Below are 21280 nucleotides of genomic sequence, written 5' to 3'. Positions count from 1 at the left end.
ATTCAGCCAAGAAAAGAATGGCTGGGGGGATACCAGGAGGCAGCCAGCAGAGCACAGGAAGTCAGAGAGGATAAATACAGAATAACTATTCTCTGTTTCTCACAGTACAAATCCTACCAAGGTGCAAATCAAGTTATCAGGTGACATGCTTAACACAAAAAAAACCAGGGACATCTCACACAAAGCACAGCTCAGGTGAAGCTCTCAATGCTGTAGGATACCATGGGTGCCAAAAACCTACATGCTTTTAAAAAGTAATTAAAGAAATCATGGGGGGAAGGTCCATCAACAAAGGTTACATAAAAAAACTGAGCTTTAGGAAGTTGTTAAGCTTCAGACCAGGAGGATGTTCAAACCTTGCATGTGTGGTAGAGACTGACCACCGTCAAAGGAAGACTTTGGCTTAGCTGTGCCTTCAGTCTGACTCAGAATAACTATTTTTGTCAGAAACAGCAGCAAAACGATTTCATCTCCAAGCACTCTTGAAAGAGCCTCTCCTTAATTATCTTTGAACAAAAGCCTGCAAATCAGGTCAAGCCAGAGGTGATCCAAAAGACTTTTCAGCTGGGAAGACACAGCTTGCACAATTTTCCTTTCCCTGTCACAAAATACATTGCAGTATTTTACATTGGATGTTTAACAAATTCACTATCAAACCAACAAATAAGGCACCTTCAAATCTTGCAAAGAAATATTTGAATCTACCAGCCCCAAAAGTCCAAGTGCAGCCATTCCCCTCCTCAATAATTTTGTTTTAAAAGCTATAAAAAGACAAAAGTCTTACAACCTTAATTATATTTATCATAATTCTGGAGATTGCAACAATCTTGACCTTTTTACCCACGTGCTAATGCAACTTCACATTAATCTTCTCTGTTTAGCAGGAGTTATCAAATGCCATATAGCATGTAAACTACATCTTGATTGCTGAGAAAACATCTCTTTGCCAAACATTATTTAGGCAGGCACTGAAGTTTCATTGACTTGACAAGTGCCTAAGCACCTTCTTGCATCAGAAATATCTGATCCTGACAGCACTGAGCCAGCTGGAGTCAAAACTCTGGACTTCAACCCCAAAACTTCAGTCCATAATAACCCACCCAAAGGGTGGCTGGTCAAGATGCTGCTTTGCCTTCTTCCACTATCATGAAGAGTAGAACACAGTGCAGATAGAAGAGAAAGCATTCTCTGCTTGTCAGAAACAATTAAACTTGTCACTGGCTTTCTGTAAAACTCAAAAGCCATCTGGGAAAAGAGCAGCATGTCTCCACATCTTGTGAGTGACAAGGTCAGAGCACCCCTCACTCCCTTGGTTGCATCTCCATCACTGACTCTGTTCATCATGCTGTAAATTAATCCATAAAAATTTGGAAGGAGTACCTACTGTAATTAGCTCTATCTGTCCAAAGAAGGCAAAATGAGGTGGGGTGGCAGCTGAGGGATCCAATTGGCTCACAGCTGCAGAGTGACAGAACTAGGTCAATACACCAACTTTATTCAGGAGGAGGACAACATAAAATTAGCCTTGTCGTGTTACATTTCCCAGACAAGGTTTCAAGACCTTCAGTTAACAAGAGCTCACTAATAAAATGTTTTATAGTTATACTCCTCCCTGTGATTTTTTTTTTTTTATATGTCCCATCAGAAACTCTCCTCTATCAGTTTATGGACATTGTTTCACCTTTTTCTGCTGTGTACTTCAGACAAGAACACATCAACAAGCTGCCATTAGCCCCCTGCTCTTCAGGCTGAGCAAGCCCAGCTCCTCCAGCCACAAGGCATTTTGGTGGCTTCCCACTGCACTTGATCCAATTTGACGATAAATTTCTTACATTAAGGGGCCCCAAACAAGGCACAGCTCTCCAGATGTCATCTGCTGGGCTGCTGAATAAAGGACAATAATTCTTCTCCCTCACAACTGCCTGGCTGTGCTTCTGTTGGTACAGCCTGCATGTTCTCAGCCTTCCTTGCTGCAAGAACACACTGCTGGCTCATTTTTAGCTAGAACTCCCACATCCTTTTCAACTGAGCTTCCCCCCAGATTCTTATCAAGGCAGGGAGTCTATGTGCCCCAGGTGCAAGACTTGACATTTTTCCTTGTTGAATTTGATGAGGCTCCCAACAGACCATTCCTCTGTTTAACATGCAACTTGCATGATTTATTCAAGTCACAAGCATGAGCTTCTCATCACCACAGCAGAGGATAAGCCTGGAGCTAGAGCTGAATGTGTAAGACAGGATTAGGTGTACACTGGATAGAGAAGTGTGTTGCACAGTTCACCTCTTTGGCCTTTTCTCATTATACCACAAGACCTCTCTCAGTGTTTGTACTCACAGTGACTGACACACTGGAGGTCTCACTGCTGAAACTTCTCTGTTCTGAGAGATTCACCTCCCTGTTTGAGGGATTTCAGCCAGGAATTGCTAAGCACACACTGGCTCACAAATGACACAACTCCGTTTTCTCAGTGGCTTTCAGGAGGAGGTGAAAATTTCAAGTTAGGAACTTAGGAAACTGCTTTAGAACATGCTTAAACCCAAGTAGCATCTTTAGTATCAACAAGTCGATGAGATGACAATGTCTTTATTTAAGTCTAGGTTCACAATAAATATTTTTTTTAATTGGACAGAATAGAGGTAAAGTCCATTTTTATAGAGATATGTACATTTCTTCTAAAGGTGCTTTCTTAAGTCACAGCTGCAATTGAAGTGTAGGGAAGCTTACACAGCTATTGACTGCACAGAACCTATTCTGCAACTAAAAAAGCAGCTGAATTTCCACCAGCAATCCTGCAGGAAGCGTGTTCCCTCTTGGTTTTGTTTGCCTTCTAGATTTTCTGTGAACTTTGAAAACATCTCAGGACTGGCTGTCTGAACTTGTAATGGCAAATGAAAGAATACAGGAGACCCATACAAGTGTGAGAGAGAAGCTGCCACTACACGGACAAGTCAAGAACTGCATTTGTTTGTATTCATGTAAACCCATGGATATTTATGGGTACCAACCAAATGTGTCTCAAGGTAAAGTAATTTCTGCTGCCAAGATCAGAATAGCAGGGATACATGTATAATTTTAAAAGCAGTTTCAGAATATTTGAAGACTGCCTTTCCACCAAAATAGACATCCCCAAATAACTTCCAGTGACTGTTTACTAAAATTATTGGTAACATTCATACACCTGGGGCATTTCCTTTGCAACATTGTCAAGACTAACACATCAGATAACTGCTGTGCTTGCAACCTAGAAGCACTTGGGCATTTCATGCATGAGCAGCACTAGGTCAGGAAGAGGTTAATGTGTGGAAACACAAAATGGATTTGGCAAGAAGGAAGAGGAAGAAACAGTGCACTTCAGCAGAAGAATGTGACATTTCAGCACATGAGGATGTGAAAACATCAGCTATTTTCTTTCTGGGCAACAAGGGATGTGCACCGCTATATGCTCCATATCTTGGCAAACTGAGCATTACAATTTCAGAGAACATGAAAGGGAACAACAGAATAATTTCTCAATACAGTGTGAGATTTGGATGAGCTGGTATCCACTAAGGATCTGGAAATGTCCTTTTTATCTCAGTCACAAAATAATATGAAACATTGCAGGGAGGAAACAGTTATTCCATTCCAGCTCTGTAGCTGAACCTAAATCAAGACCTGAAGTGTCAATTTACCCTCTAGAATCTTTTGTTGCAGTTTAATTTACTTTTCCTCCAATGTAATCCTGGTGTCACCTTACTGTTTAATATTGAAAGCTATTGACAAAGGAAATGCTGATTCATGAAAGTGAGATTTTGCTTTAATGTATTCATGTGAAAACAAATGAGCCTCTACTGCTACATGGTTCTTCCTCTTGCTCACATTTCATTTCAGCCCTGATAGAATTTCAGATGGGGTGAGTGAATCCTTCACAAATGTTGCAGTAAGTTTTTCTCAGCTGTGGGCCAACAGAGCAGAGCACTGGAACAGCTGCCCAGGGAGGTCATGGAGTCTCTCTCCCTGGAGACACTCCAAACCCACCTGGACACATTCCTGTGTCACCTGCTCCAGGTGACCCTGTCTTGGCAGGGGAGTCAGACTGGGTGATCTCCAGAGGTCCCTTCCAACCCAAACAGTTGTGCAATTTTGTGAACAAATTTTATTTCAAAGAAAAGCCTCACATCTAGTGCAATACGAATACTCCTTGTAGTATAAAAGGGCACAACCATTTACAGACTAAAGCAGAGCTGTCTCTGAACCTACAGAAGCTGTTTATCTTGCTTCTTCCTTATTCATACAGCACGTTCTGCTTCATAGATACATATTTGCTGAGGCTTAATCCTGATTAAGATTTATATTCTAATCCAGCACTACTTATCCTCACTATTCATAGCAGCTGCACTATTCATAACCCAGTGCTTTCATTGATACTGATTTGCAGGAGAAAGCAGCACAAGCTCCTGTTGTGCACCATGGTCAAACCTTAAAGGTCAACACCAACCACATTTCCTCTCTGCCAATGCTTCCAGGGTTTCTCCATAACTGATTCCCATTTAACAGTTTGCATTGAAAATAACCACTTCTTGCTCTGCCTGGGTGCTGAGATTCTCATTTTTTGCAGGTCACTGCTACCACACCATTCAATTCAATTCAAGTACAAGATGATGCCATGGAAACATGGTCCTAGAAGGCCAGAGGATCATTCTGGAAGTCTAGTTATCCTCTGACAGCAGTGTGGCAAAAAGACTCCTGAGCCTGGGAGAAGAACCTAAAAATATCTATGTGAGAGCATATTCAAAAATTTTCAAGATGAATAAGCTAAGCAATGTCAACCTCAAAACCAGAAGAGATCTCCTGGAAGACAAAGATCTTTCTCCAACCCAGAAACTCCCCTCTACACACCACCACTGTGAGGAGACACTCACTCTCCAGCTGCCACCACCCTCAGCAGCAATGCCAGCATAACATCCAGGAGGTTTTCCAGCCAGAATGGTCACATTTCTATTCCCAAGACAGATCAGGGATGACCATGGGAATCGAGTGGGATGAACATGCTACACTGAAAGATAAAAGCATTTCAGAGACTCATTCTGCAGCCACACTCCATGGATTTGTGCAATGAGGAGCATTGGAGGAAACCAAGAAAGGGAAGCATATTGCTAATTGTATGGTAGCAGTTATTGAGCATTCAAATGCACAAAACAAAGCAACATGGCAAAATATCCTTAGGGTCCTCACCATGATAGAGAAAACAGGGGATTTTAATTCTTTCCAGTAGTAAAACATTATGGTGTCTTTTAGTGACTTCACAGAACCCTTTGAATGGCTCTGGATGCAGGATGATTCAGAATTCTGAGAAATTGAAACAAGAGGAGGACAGAGACAATATGGGAAAAGGACTGAGTTTCAGTATTTGGAGTACAGTGGGCAACAATTTCTCTGGTAACTGGGAAGAAGGCTCACAAAACATCCTCAGTTCTCAATGTCTTGTCCTACTCTGCCACACGCTCCTGGTGTAGACATGAACATAACAAACAACCAAATTCCAGCACTGGAATCCCATCTCCCCAAGCCATTTAGAACTTTGAACACTCTAGCTATACCCACCACATTAGGCTAAAATACAGCAGCAACCACCTCACAAGCCTCTATCACTTCAATTCCAACAGTTATTCTGCCAGAAAAAGATTAACCATGGACTGAAAGTGAATCAGTTGTACCTGCATGGTTGTGGAGCTATTTGCACTGCTTACCTCATACACTGAGAGAAGGAAAAGATCTATGTACAGAGAAACCAGAGCAACTGCTGCAAACATCAGCTGTCATCACTGCTCTGCCAGCATCCTGCCTGCATGCATTCCCAAATGCAACAGTGCTTTCCAGAAGGTTGAAAAGCAGTCATGAGGTCTCATGGTTTTTGTCTCCACACCCTGCTGCCAATGCAGAGCAGAGGCAGTGTGGCAAGCACATTTCTCTCTCTCTCATGATTTTTCATAGCGGTGCACAGAGAGACAAAGAGAAAACAATTTCTATTTCTGCTCCTTGTTTTTCTCATGTGGAATGTGCTTGGAGAATTGTTTACCTGGGGCAATTGCTTGATTAGATTCTGGTGAGGATTGTTTGAGCCTGATGGCCAATCCAATCCACCTGTGGCTGGATTCTTGAGAGAGGGTCACAAATTGTGTTAGAGATACAGTTAGAACAAGTAGGTTTGTAGTTTTTAGTATCTTCCTTTATCTAGTATATTAATGTATTTTAGCATAATTATAATAAATAAATCATTCAGCCTTCTGAATTGACTCAGACATCCTCATCTCTTCCCATTGGATTTGCCTGCATTTACACAAAGCAGCTCCTCCACTTGGGCTGGACACGTGCCTTGACACCACCAGAATAAATTGAACTGAGCAGCACACTGAGCTGAAAGGATTTTTTTATCACTAATACTGACAAAGCTAAAGAGCACTTCTGCATGGGGGCTCAACAGGACAGGCAAGTTCTTTCACAGTGTATAATAATGATTCTTCTCTCAGCTCTGGAGAGCACCTGAGAAGCCCCAGCACCTGATGCAGAGGCACAAACCTGGCACAGCTCAGGAATGTGGGTCCCACCACACGTGCCCTGCTTGCCCAGTCATGCAGCCAGACCTGCCCCTGGCTATGCTGTCCTCTCCCCACGTGGGACTGTCACAGGGTAGCCACGGGAAGGTCTGGCAGCTGGTGTGCTCCATTTCATCTTCCTGAACAGCTTCTGAGGAAAACAGCAGCTTAAAAATGAAAAATGAGCTTTTGCACAGGCAAGTGCCTTGGCTGTGCACAAAGCAGGCAAGCCCAAAATGGCACACACACTTTCCTCTTTCCTCTCTGGATTTCTACTGATTCCTGTCAGTGTTTTATAAATACAAAAATTATTTAAGAAGTATAAACCAAAGGATAAAGGACAACTTGGATCAATCCAGTTCTGATATGTGGAGGCATGCTTCATTTATTTTGGATGTTTTAATCACAGAGAGAGATATATCATGTGAAACAAGCATTTTCCTCGCTAGCTACCAGTATTTAAAGTTAGCAAAACAGAAGCCACTGAACATTTATTCAGGTGAACTCATGTATGTAATGGAGTTGCCTTCAGCAGCTCTCCCTCGCTCCTGGGCCTCCTGTGACTGTGCTACCTACATTTATCTTCCTCTGATGATCACAGCTGGGCAGGATTTTCCAACTTTAAACCAGAAAGCCTTGAAGCCTGTATTGTACACAGTGCTAACAGCCCAAACAAAGAGGCAAGAACAGCAAGAGGTTTATTGTAATAGTGGTATTTTCCAAGCTCTTATCGAAAAAAGCATTTAATCTAATGTATTACACTTAATGAAGAGTCAGGAACTTGTACTGCAAATAACAGATCAGATATAATTGGAATTTGCTCCGCACCACTAGCCTACATATATCAATAAAAACAATAACCACATTGGATTTTGGGCTCACTTCATTTGCATTTCTTAATTTAGTGTTTAACTAATTTAACAATAGTAATGATTTAATTCAAATTACAATCTAAGGAAAATAATTTTAAAAACCCATTAAAGATTTCATTAAGTTCCATCTAAATTAATATTAGGTTTCTTCATATTTTCAGTAAATGATTTTTTTCTCTCACCACTGAAACAAACATGAAGTTTCCTTTGTGCAGTGAAGCTTTAGACAAACCTTGTTAGATTTATTGGTATTATTTCAAGCAATTAATTAATATACATTAGAGTTATTTAGAGGAAAAGCACAAAAAAAGGCAGGAAAATGGATGAAGCTGTTTTTAAAACACTGCACTCAACTTAGGTAATTGTTCTTTGAGCCTTTTATGTGAAGCTCTTAAGTGCATGCCATCCCTTAGATCACTTTTTTCATCATTTTTTGGCATTGCTCCAAAGCATCAGATGCACGTGATTATTAAAGGAGTTACTATATGCAGTTTACTTATAAACAGTTCCACGTTTTCTAATAGCTATGCCAGCAATTTCTTATTCTAATTTATCATACTTAAAAACAATGGTTTCAGATGTTCACCTACATTTCAGTGGGTACCAAGCCTTTGTGTTCACAAAATTAAGTACCCCATATGAGCTTTGTATCACTTTCTCTGCAGTAAAACTGTTCATTTTGCAGGTAACCTTAAGTCATTTAACTAGAAGTGCACTTAATTTGAAGAGATTAGTCAAGCAGCTCTTCACTTCTACATTTCTATTGCTATTATAATTAGAACTACTTCAAAATAACAAAAAGTTCATTTTTGACCAGGATAAACACAGGGAAAAAAATATCAAGAGTACCTTAAATGAAGTGAATGGATGTTTTTGAAAATAGCCTTCAAAATTCCTCAAGCTCCTTGACCAGTGACCACCTTCATTCCAATACTACTCAAAGGGCTCCTGCCACACAGGATAAAATATATAGCATTTCTGTATGTTTTAAGCTTCCCACCAAGAAAATGGCTATGTGCAGATAAATTCTGACATCTACCCTGCTCAGTAACAGATGTTGGCAAGGGAGAGGGAAGGAGCTGAGTGACCACTCCTGGAAACACAAAGAAGGCAGCCAGGGATGTGCTGAAATGGAGTCCCCAGCACGTGGATACCTCCAGGGTACAAAGCCCTCTACCAACAAAGCCCATAGTTAAAACGCAACAAAAGTGATAGTAAGCTGCTGAAAATAAGATAAGAACAACCTGAGAGAAGATGCTAAACAATGGAGTACTTTGGCAAGACAGACAAACACACTGAAACTTTGTCCAACAAACTTAGAAACTGAATGTGTTCACAAGTCAGTTCATTTGTTAGTGTTACTGCAAAAGTGGAAATAGAAAAAGTTTACATTTGAGAAAGATGCAGCTGATTTTTACAAACAGGAGCTAATTGAGCTTTCTTACACCAGAACTTCTGAAAATGTCTAACGAGTATGCGTTTCAGAAGAATCCACGGAAATAGGCACAACCAGAGGTGAAGCATGAGGTGCTAAGACACAGTTTAGGAACATTTCAGATAAATACCGACAAGTGAAATTATCTGCAGTAGAGGTATCCTCTAAAGAACTAATTCACTTTGAGACACTATGAAAAATAAAACCATTACAAACCTACCCTCTGCTCGTATGTATATTCATACTTTTTTCATTTCAAATTTCCAGCTTTCAGAGATTTCTTGGCTTTTCTTATTAATCTTCAGACATTATCAAATGGAACACAAATACTTAAAAACCAACAGAAGTGGTAGAGAAGTGGCTGTTTTTAAACTCACTTTCTACTTGTGTAGTAATTGATGTACAATGCTCAGCAGGTACTCCTGAGTTTAGTTTTACTTTGTCAGATGCTGTACAATCACTAACTGCAGTCAGAAAAAGAATTTCAGATTCAAACAAACTTGCTTTGTGTTCTTTTATCCATTCTTTGGGTTTTCCAGATAGGAAAGTTATAGCACTGACAAGCTGGAGGCCACTGCAAGACACTGTCAAGTCCAGTCTTTTGAACATCAAAGAGAAAAGTTATATCACTGTCCAGAAGCTGGGATCTTAATTCTGTGACTGCTCTAATCTCTTCCACACACCCAATTTTCTTCCTTGGGTTGGTCCTGTCACTGATCCCAAATTCCAGCCTCCAAGTGCAAAGGTAACACATTTCTGTTCTTACCTCAGAACTGGAGAAAAATACACTGCACTTGAAGGTTATTTTCCATTAACTTTCCACCTTTTATACTTGGACTAAACTGAGGTTTTACACTTGGACTAAACTGAAGTTGTGAAAGCCTTGAGGCTGAGACCTGTCATGTTACATGCCCCACACACATCTGTGCTAGTGCATAAGTTAGACACACCACATGCAGGTTAAATAACATTATAGTTTAAATAATACCCTTCATGTGTGTTCTGGAAAGCCACAGGCCAGAAATAAGAAAAATAAAAAAGTTGCCCAAATTAATTTCTCATGTTTGAAGAGAATTGAAGTTATGCAAGTAGAAAGCAAAATAACCCTTGTCCACAATTGTGTGAACTTTACTTGGCTCTTACTTAAGCAAGAAATGTGGGAGGTGGTTGGCTATTTTTTTCTTGAGATAAACTGGGTAAGCACTGAGTAGCTGTCCTCTGGAAATCAAAGTCTGGATGGAAACAAAGCTATAGATATGCAAAATTGTTTTTGAATTTTAGGCAGTAATCTCCTTTTAAGTAAGGGAAAATTACCTTGCCTAATTTCATACAGCAATCACAGCTAAAAATCACTATGTGCAGGCAAGTAGAGGAAGCAGGGAAAGAATGGCTTGTCTAGTAGGAACCTCTGCTAACACTGAAAACTTCAAGTGTGGGTCAATGCAGCTGAAAGCATTGAGACACTCAATGCTCAGGAGTGATACATAACCTGAGATGTGTAAAAGAAGCTGAATAACCTTAAACCAGGAAAAAAAAGGAAAAACAGCTGGAAAGACTAAGAAAGTCTTGGAACAGCTGATTAGAGTTCACTAACAGGACTGTCACATTTGAACAACAAAAATGAAAATACAGGAGCACCAGGAGAAAGATTTTAAAGTAATAAATATGTAGCATTTCACTAAGTGTCAACTAAGGTAAATGTAGTATTTTACAATATGAATGATTGTGAAAACAGAGCTTCATTTATAGTGATACCAGAAGCTGCTATGGGTATAAATTATTACTACACAGCAATGTTATATAGCTGTGAATCAGATTAACTTCTTTTTCTTACAGATACCCATGTGTCTGAGGTGGAATGGACAACTCTCATCTTTTAAACTCACTCTTCTGTAACATAAATGATCTCTTTAGACCAATACACCTGGTTTTAGGGGGGAAAAAAAATCCTGTTCTTAAAACTGCCAGTGCTAAAGAATTCACTACACCACTGTCAATTGCTGCAGTTTGATTTCAGTTTCTGTTAAAAATCTGCACCTTCCTTGTCATTTGAGGTTTGCCTGCTTTCAGCTTCCAGTTATTGAACCATAATGTTTCTGTCTGTAAGGCCCAAGAGTCCCATACTATCAAGTTTCCTTTCCCCAAGAAGGCAGTTATAGACTGCAGTCATGTCATTCCCTTGCTAATCTAATTGGATTTAAAACTGTAGATCAGTCTCAAAAAACAAGCAATAAAAGGAGATTTAGTAGATAACCCAAGTGATCTCCAGGCCCCCAGCTTCCAGAGATCCACAAAGCTCTAACAAACCCAGCAAACTGACAGCTTGACTATTTTTCTGAGTACTGCCTGAACAGTACAGCCACTGACAGAGCCATAAACAATCTCTCCTAACATCAGGGCACAGGAATTGAACCATTTACATACTTGGTCTTTTGCTGACCAAACATTAAAAGCAATTGTTCAAAGAATGACAACATTTCATCATTCTGTCAGAAAAGAAAGACAGATAGTACCCTTCCCAATCTTTTTATTAACTCTTCAGATTTTCTGCCTTCATTGTGTTTCCTGTATATGTATGACAACAATAAAGCAAAATAAAAGCAAGACAATAGCCACTGCATGAAAGATTCTAGAGCACGTAAGCAGCTTCCTTATAGCACATGAGGCAATTTCCTTGAGAGACATTTTATCTAACCCTTTAAAAAATTAGTTAAACTAATATTTTACTCTCCTGAGCCAAGTAATAATAAAAAGTCATTTTTTTTGTGAAATACTTGGTCAGGGAATTGGTAATGAGCTAACCAACCTTTGCAGATCACTGGCTTAAAACCAAGCCTTGCTTGATCATGCCTTGAAGGCTTAGCTACATGATAAAAGTCTGATGCTCTGTGAAAAATAAAAGTGGATAGAGTCAAGTTCTTGGCAAGCTATTTCCCATCTCACATTGGCACCCTTATCAGGCAGAAGTTTCGTCAGAAAATACAAATATCCTCTGTAGCAGAATGACTGGCTTATCTGGGAAGATCCTGCCTCTGATGAATTTCAAAGTACTTTTTGAGCCAACACTCCTCCCTCAAAAATATAGGTTTAAGATGTAATGGCAAGGCATTTCTGTTTGTACTGCATGCCAAGCAGCACACTCTGCCCCATCTCTGTTCCACATTTCAATCTGGCTGTTACTGCTATTCTCTATTGTTTCTAAAAGAAAACTTCAACCTGTCACTGTCCTTTAATAATTTTTAAAGTGTTTTCACAAGCTTGCTGAAGCAAAAGGTCCCTAACAAAGCCAGCACCCTCATGCTGCTGCTGAAACACCATCGGCACTCTCAGCAGCAAACAGCAAGAGACAAGCACGAAGCCAACACAACATTTTAGTATTGATTTCTCTAAGAAATTTAAATCCCACAGGGCATAAACATCAATTTAATCTGTATGCAACTACAAAATGGCCTCGCTCCCAGTGTTCCTTATTTCAGCCAAAACACTGCTACAACTGGAGTAAACACACACTCAGCAGTGCAGGCAAAGGCTGACAGAACGAATATCCCCACACTCCCAATAATTCACAAGAGTTTTAGAGAGCAAATCACAAAGGCCAGACAGTCAAGGACAACCACAAGAAGGAAAATCTCTCATAGCTAGACACAAAGGCATCCCTGAAGCATCCCAAGAACCTGTGGCATCCTGCCTTGCTAAGCAGGAGAGCCAATTCATCCTCCAATCCAACATTTGTTGTGGAGTAGCAGCCTCAGGTCTCACCTTTGGGTTTCTGTGTCTCCATGTGACAACAGGAACAATGAAACACAACTGGTCCATGTTGTACTGACTGATAGTTTGGAACAAGGGAAGTGGTGGAGTCACTGTCCCTGGAAGTGGACAGGCATTTCATGAGATGTCTTAGTGGGCATAGTGGCGTTAGGTCAAATGTTGGATGTGATGATCTTGGAGGTCTTTTCCAACCTCAATGATTCCTTGATTCTATTTTCTGAGCATCCCTGACTCCATCAGACTGCCTTCCCTGCAGGAAAAAAGCCACACATTACTGCTACCTCCAGCCTGCTGAGAGGAGCATCAGAAGAAAACACCACCTGAAGAAAAAGAAAATTTGTCACCTTGGAGTTTACCCTCGTATAATCTTAAACTGAGTTCTTCAGAAATGTAAATCCCACCTCTAATCCCTGAGAAATCAGGCCCAGCATGCTCTGACATTCCTCTTTTTCTTCTTAGCACCTCAGGACTGCTATTTTATTTCAAGAATGCACCCCACTGAAAGAGATCATACTTGCAGCAGTGCAAGGCCCCAGGTCTGGCAGTGTCACCCCAGCCAGCACTTAAGGACCAATACAGTCTCTAGAATTCAAGGCACCAACATTATTTGTGAGTGATAGATTTATGTATGTAAGAAAATATAAATTACACAATCACAGACACAGGGTTTTATGGACAAAGCCTGCACTCATAAAATCTGCCACCTTCTATCCACCTGCCCCTGCTGAGGACAGTTAGGTGGCACAGTCAGATTCCTAAAGGTATGAAGGTGACAGAGCAGCACATTGGGCAATTGGAGTATTTTGGACTTGCTGATAGGCACAAAAACAACACAAAGCCCTGTCTAAATTTAACAGCTTCAACACAGACCCCACCCCAGATAATCAGCCTTCATACAAGGCAGGATTTATTAATTGCTGCTGCAGTCCCACAAAAGTTTACTTTACACAACTCTAGCACACACCTGATCCAACCTGTATTGACTCAGGGTTCAGATTGCCATTGTCATGAAGGTTCCTACACTCTAAAGCAGAATGTAATTTAAATATCTATTGACTACATGGGTGATCAACACAGAGCCCTTACCTGTGGGCTATTTTCCTTCAGCATATGTAACATACATCATGGCATATTTACTTCACCTATCAGTAAGGTGGGGATGGACTTTGCTCCCAAAATTAGTCTTTTTTGGGTCTTCACCAGGACAGCTTCACTAGGTCCAAGCAAGGACCATGGCAACATTCTCCAGTCAGTATCAACTTTAGGATGAACTTTAGGATTGCTTGGTCAGGAACAGAAGCAACTCTCAAGTGATCATCAAGATTATTGAAGTATATACTGGCAGATCAGTCTGTACCACTGACAGCTTTATAGCTGCTGTGGTCACCTCTGTCACTGAGCTGTAGGCACTGGCATTTCTCCACTAAGTTACCATGGTTTTGACTTCAGAGAGTCCCCTAACCCAGCAGCAAGAACAGCTGTGAGTCCAGCCTCTGAACTGCAGTTGTGAGCTTGGCTTTCCAAGGGTGGGTGGCTGCAAGCAGTAAAAGGAAGTGAAAAAATAGGTGTTTATGATACAATCAAAATTCAGGAAAATAAAGGCAGAACAGTAAGCCCTCTCCTTATCTTCAGGAATCTCTGAATGGGAGGATGTAAACAACAGGCACAGACCAAACTTCACTTGTTTGTTTCTAGATTCAACACTCAGTCCACCCCTTAAGCACATAAGCAAAACAGGATACAGGGTGTTACTGAATGATTTCCTCTGAAACCTGATTGAGAAAGATTAGAGCAATTAGAACAGAGTGACACACACTTTGAAAGCCCTTAAAACACAATTAATATAAGGTTTAACCTTTCTCCTAAGGATCAGTTGGTGACTGTGTGCCATTTTCAGAACAAGGCTGATATGTCCCAGCCTCAGAGACAAAAATTCATGAGACAGAATCCCCTGCCCTCTACTGGCATCAAAGCCACACTGAAATCTGAGCTCACGTCACAGGCAGCACACACAGCACCTGAGAAGCTGCTTTAAGGGGTATTTTAAACTATTATTTGTCATTTATATCAGATCCATAATGTGCTGGACACATCCAACTGGAAACAAAAGCCCACATATAAAAAAACTCTTTCAGCATCGTTGCACTCCTTCCCACAGCACCAGCTAGACTGAGGACTCAAAACACTGCTCCTTGCAAGATAATATATTCATTAACTGGAAGCTAATTCTAAGGGATTATCTAATGTTTGTCATGTTCACAGTGCATAACCAAGAACTGTATATGGCAGGTTTTTATTTGTTTGTTTTTTACAAAATTCTCTCACGTACGCTGTTGCTTTTCTGATTGCAGCCATCCAAACTGCATTTGGCCCAAGAACAGAAAGGCAGGTTCATAGCTGCCAAAATCATTTTCCACCACCTTGGTGCCAGAGCTAGGGAAATTCTTAGCCAGGTTTCTGACTCATATGCACCACTGTGACAGCACCACACAAACCTCAGGGCAGCCCAGCAAGGCATTTGATGTGACTGACCATGTCATGTTTATTTTTCACACATTGATTTAATGGGTGTCATCATAGAACCTTCCAGATCTTGTGAGCACTTCTTACTGTATTCTCCCATCAGTGCAAACAACAGCAACAACAACAAAAAGCCAAGATTTATCCTGCTGTGATTATATTTCTGAATGTAAATCAGCTTGATTCCTGGAAATATCAAAGTAAATCCCCCATGTAGGCAAGGCCTAAGAGGAATTGAATAAACACAAGGGTCCCAATTGCATATTTAATCAAAAAAATAAATAAGCTTTTAAATCACATTAAAAGGAAGCAGAAAAAAAAAAAAAAAAGGAAAAAAAAAAAGCAGCCTGAAAACCAGCAGCTATTAAACCAGAGAAATCCTGGCAATGCTGGAGTAATTCCCACAATACTCATCCATGCCCTGAAACACATTGTGAACACACCCTGTTTTCAGAGCTGTCACACAACAAATGCAGATGTGAGCCTGCCATCACCACACAAACAACAGAGTATGACATTCAAATAATACCACTAAGGAGAAGTGGGAGATGCACACAGCCCACATTATGTACAGCAGCTCTTTTTTGAAGCAACTCATCTGCTAAGTTACCAAATAGCTAAAAGGCCCTAGGGATGCAACAAAACAAAAGGATCTAATATTCCAAAGAATCCACAGGAATATAATACAATCACACCTGTCTCCTCTTCATTGTAGGCATCTACAGCATTTAAAAAAATACTAATGAAGAATTCTTAAAACTTATTAAGCCACATCCTAAAACTATTTGGATTTTTGGCTGTCCCACTCAGCCTAAATATATTTACAGATAATTTATCCCCATTTGTTCCTGTGTCAGGGTTGTCTGATATCTCAAATAGTTCTTCTCACACTCCGGTGCTTGTCTAACCCCTGACATTTACAGACTGCAAAAGTGTCCTCAGCCATGAGGTTCCTAGGCTATATTAGCCAAGATTTTGGTGCAGCAGAATCTAAGAATGAAGGATAAACAGGCATTTTAAACACAGTCTATTTGAAACTCCACCTATCTCCATAAATAACCTCCTCAAATAAATACAGTTTCAACTATATAAGAAAATATATAACACAGAAACCTTTACAGTGTAAATTTATGAGGTGGTGTTGACAAGCCTTATGATTTGTTCCAGTATTTCTGCATTTTCTCAGCTTTCAGCTCCTGGAGTTCTCTTAAAAATAAAAATATTCTGTCCTTCATGATTATTGATAAAAGCCTGGGGGCAGGAGTTAAGCAATGACTTGTAAAGGAGGAGGTCAGGATGTAAATAAAAATATTATGATTAAAAAAAATAAAATATTTATTAAAAGTCCTCCAGATGAGTTAATTCAGCATGTTTAAGATACCACTGGCTGATACACTGACAGAAAACATCAATAAAAATCTTACAGGCTTGCCTGTATTATTTTGTAGAATTATACACGTAGTAATGATCTGAACCCACTTCACTAGGAAAAATACTGGCTGACTTTGCTGTTCCAATGTGCTAAAAACTATTCATACCATAAATTCTAGGAAGCCAGAACTCTGGCTTTCTAAATCACAAGACAGAGTAAGGGCTTCTGCCTTATTAACAGAAAACAGAGGTAAAGAAGTGTGTGACCAGCTTATGGCAGATGCAAGAACAGAACATAGATTTCAGATTTTTGAGTTACAGTCTTGTGCTTCAGGCAGAAGTCTGGTTTTCTTTCCACTTCACAAGCTAAGGCCAAACTCTTACTGGACAATGCAGTTCAAACAATGAAACAACAAGAATACATGAAAAATAAGTCTTTTAAAGATAAACCTCCTTGGTCCTTCTAATGCTAAAATCTACAAAAACTTGCACCCAACACACCATCAATAATTTTTCCAAGAGACCAAATTCAGAATTCACACCAGTTTCTGTATCCATCAGGCAGGACAGAGATCACAGCAGTGCCATTACTGCCTTTGGCCTCCAGTGCCATCAGCTCTCATACTTACAGACTTTATATCCCAGCTTTTCAGCATGAATCCTCTTGGCCATGAACTGCCCTTCAATCAATGCTCTTATTTCTACCTCCTTTGGAAACCTTGAAACCTGTACCAAAGAGGGAATGAATTAACAACAAGCTGCAGAGTGGCTAAAAACACAAGACAGATTTATAGTTGATTATCTTTGCCTTCACCCTGAATTCTGCTCTCCTCTAGGCCCAGTTCTTCACTCATACACACAAGATGGACCTAAAGACTCATTACAGAGATAATAGCCCATACCCTCAATGCTGTTGGCAAATACATCAAACTTGAAGTTGATGCACAATGGGAAGAAGTTTGGGGCAAGCTGCAAACTTTTCCCTAAGCATTTCCCATCACCAAGAGCTGCTTAGGAATCAATATCTGAAAAATATAAAATTAAAGCTACTATATAAAATTCATATGAATTAAGCAATGTCACAGAAGTCTATTTCTGTCTGCACAAAATTTAACCCATGTAATCTTTTCATTAATTTATTTAGTTTCTATCTATAACATTTTCCTGTCCTTTCATCAAGTGAGGCAAGAGAAGAAGAATATTGAACTGCAAACAAATAGGGGGAATCCTTCACATGAAGCTGAGTTTCTCCATGAGCTGCAGTAAGTGCCTACATTTGTGAAACAGCTAGAAGTGATTAAGCATTCACTTAACAGCCAACACTTGAGAGTAGAGCTGCACTGCAAACACCAGATAGCATCAATCTCTGTTCACCTACGTGAGGTCTAATTGACTGGGAGTCATGATTGATCAAAGACATCTCCTGAGTTTCAGTAATACCCAGAAAGCCAGGCATTTAAACAAGATACATTCCTCAAAAAAAAAAAAAAAAAAAAGGAAAAATATACAAGAACTTCCCACTTCCCATAAGTTAATATCTATTTCATTCCACCTGGATTTGAGCCTGTGCTTACTTAAACACCACTATGTGGCTTGTAGGTTACTCCAAGTCATGCAGGACAGCAAAATTAGGTCTTTCAGTCCACACATATATAGACAAAATATAACAGCCCAAAGTTTCAACACACCCTTATCTATGTGTCTAAAATTAAAAAAATAAGGACTAAGTCATGTACATTTACTAAGTTCTCAGTAAGCTTAAAGTTAATCCTGTCTCAAAGATGGTGTTGGTTTCAGTAAATCCACATTTTCCCGTAAAGAAAGTATATAATAAAAAAAATACCATATAAGTCCTAGTTCAGATATTGCTCTGTAGATGCTGTCAAGCTACAGACCAAATACTTCCTTATGAAAATCATCCCAGGGACTTGCATCGATAAATAAAACTGGAAAGCAAATATTTCAGACAGAAAGAAAAAAAATATATAATGGCAAAGATTTGAAGTCTTGACAGCACTCCTTCAAAGTTTGAGACATTAATCATATTATTACTACCTTTTGGTTGTCTCTGTTGAATCTGTGAATCCCAACTGCTTCAGGAGTAATTTCCATCACATCAAAATAGAAACCTGCATCAAGGAACATTAGAGAGTGTCATGTTTGCTCCCAGGCCCAAAGTTGTAATCTTATTTTTGCACACAGCTAAAATGATAATAGATGTTTATCAGGTATTTGGACATACAAGTCACCACACAGCCTGTTTCTTTACTAATTTCAATCCATTTATCCACTTCTTAACAATATTCTGAGCCATGTGGTGAGATTCTTTGGGTTCTCCTGTGCAGAACCAGGATTTGGATTTTAATGATCCCAGTAGGTCCCTTCCAACTCAGTATATATATTCCATGATTCTCTCAGTTTACAAAATGTGGATCTTTAACATGCCAAACAATGTAAAAAACACCAAGCCTACAAGAGAGGATACATCCACCATAATACACACATTTGTAAGTAACACAGCTAATAAATGACACATACTAGAAATAGTCTGAGTATGGTCACATGCAAGGGTCAAAGAAGAAAAAAAAACACACAGAAAAAATGGCAATTTGGTAAGAAGAGTACAGGAATATTGGAACATTTCATACCCTGGATTAGATTTCATGAGCCTATTAGAGAACATCAGATATTTTAAGTCACGAAGCAGAGCTGGTCTCCGAGTAGTTTTGATGAGATCTGAGGAAATGCTGTAATGCTTTGTAGACAGCTAGACAAAGATTTCTTTGGGTTGGTCAGAAGAGATATTCAAGAAAGAGACCAGTAAAAATGAGGACAGAAAAACTGAACAGAATAGCTAAGAAACTAAGGAGAGTTTCTGAGGTTGTAACCTTGGAACAAAACTGTGCTGCCCTAGCAGACCTGTGATTACTGGCAAAATAAAACACAAAATACTGTGCTTTAGCACACATAACCTTTCTGGTTAAACATTCTGCAAAGCTGCCAGTAAACAGCTCTGTGTGCCACAGATCTGCAGGCCCTGGCAGGGGAAGCACATCCCAACATTCCAATCCTGACCTCCAAACCTCTGCAGAGACACCTCCCCACACAACAGGGAATGAGGAATAAAAGGGGGTTTTTTTAACCAGCTATGCCTTTGCTTTGCTTCCCCCAGGCACTCAAGTTATGGAGATTACTGCATTTTTTACAGATATACCCAGAGGTTATTCTAGTACATAGATTATTGAGGATTACTTCCATGAAACACCCATTTTATAGAGGAGCGAGATATTCAAGTGAATATACTATAACACAAACTTTAAAACTTTAAGGCACTGTCCTGATTTAGTAACAATATTTTCATCAACTTCCAATTTTTTTAATATTGTCTAAACTGGCTGACTTTGGGGTTTTAGAATAATTTCTTCCCATTTTCTAAAACACTAGAATTGACTTGTCTTCTAATAAAAAGAGATTCCTGGTCATTTTAATACCCCACAGAGACTGGATTTGACAGACAACATAACAGAGCTTCTAAAAATGAAAAATCTAATCTCACAGTGTCAAGAGGCTCCATCTTAAATTCACTTTGCTAAGGAGTAAAGCCTTTTATAGCTTAAATATCTACATTTTAAAACTTTGCTGCCTATAATTTTTACATTAATTTTACTTATATCAGTTCACACCTGAGATGATGCTGATGATTTCATACCCTGCTCTGTAATGGGTCCTTTTTAATCTTGATTAGACATGTGCTCACTTTTCAACAGCTTATTTCAGAGCTATATATTAGAATTGTAAAATGTTAAACTGTGGGAGAGAAAATAATGAAAAACTTCAAATCCATGAGTTTAATAGTATTTTTAAAATATTTCCATCATCAGAATTTTGTTACATTTCATTCACTAACCATAACATGGGGGAAGAAAAACAGAGATGAAGTGATTCTGTGTCACACACCAGGGAAAATGCAGGAAATCCAGGCATCCCTTGACATCATTGCTTCATACACATGCATGAATAAGATTCTAAAGTAATGACTGAGAAAGAAATAATATGGAGGTACTTAATTCACTTGGTTTGAGTCTTCAGAAAAAGAAATAAACTTTAATGAAAGCCTACTTCAGAAATTACTAGTTTCAAACACTCTACCGCTAAGATGTTACTAACACCCAATGACCAGAGGAGATCCATAAATATAATTTTCTTAGTCAGTGAATACTGAAGGAAAACACTGTGATGACACTTAGGCTGTCAACAGAGCTTTTCCAAGTACACATCAGGAATTTCTCTTGCTCTAGTTAACTTAATTCTTGACCCTTATGATGACCCAAGTAGAAAGGAGATACAACACCTACTGCAGTAGGCGTCTAAGCAAACCCTCAAAGTCCCAGCCCTGCTAAGGTTCATACCCAAATTTCCACTGTTTCCAGCAACAGTTGATGATAAGGCTTTGGAGAACTCATCCCAGGAGCCTGAAGCACAGTCATCTCTGATCCTCTCCCTCATCAGAGAGCCATTCTTAAAACTGAAACACACAAACACACCATATGCATTTTCTAAAATGTTTAATTCTAGATTTTTTAAGCATTTTGTTCCTTTATATTGTTACTTAGTTTATCAGCTGAATTAAAGCTGGGCAAGTTAAAAGATGTAAACACTTCATTATGGAAAGAGATAGAGAAGGAAGAGCAAGACAAGAGAAAGCAAGTTTTACAGGAGGTGCTGGGGAGCACAGTGC

The 21280-nt window shown here is 39.5% G+C and overlaps 1 protein-coding gene across 5 annotated transcripts in view; it reads right to left on the bottom strand.

Moving 5' to 3' along the window:
* Positions 1-21280, bottom strand: part of XYLB (xylulokinase) — an 82262-nt gene that overhangs the window by 38811 nt on the left and 22171 nt on the right. For all 5 annotated transcript variants that reach the window (XR_013341327.1, XM_077789427.1, XM_021555298.3 and 2 more), the window contains exons 13-15: positions 20952-21067; positions 18598-18671; positions 17172-17268 (exon numbers count right to left, since the gene is read on the bottom strand). Coding sequence is in view for 4 of the 5 variants with exons in the window: in XM_077789427.1 (XP_077645553.1) it covers positions 17172-17268; positions 18598-18671; positions 20952-21067 (287 nt within the window). In the remaining variant the exon portion in view is untranslated. The remainder of the gene's footprint in view (positions 1-17171; positions 17269-18597; positions 18672-20951; positions 21068-21280) is intronic.

The sequence above is a fragment of the Lonchura striata genome, chromosome 1, assembly GCF_046129695.1.
Source record: "Lonchura striata isolate bLonStr1 chromosome 1, bLonStr1.mat, whole genome shotgun sequence".
In the NCBI taxonomy this organism is placed as follows: domain Eukaryota; kingdom Metazoa; phylum Chordata; class Aves; order Passeriformes; family Estrildidae; genus Lonchura; species Lonchura striata.
The sequence above is the reverse complement of the archived record's forward strand: the minus strand, read 5'-3'. Positions and strand labels throughout refer to the sequence as shown.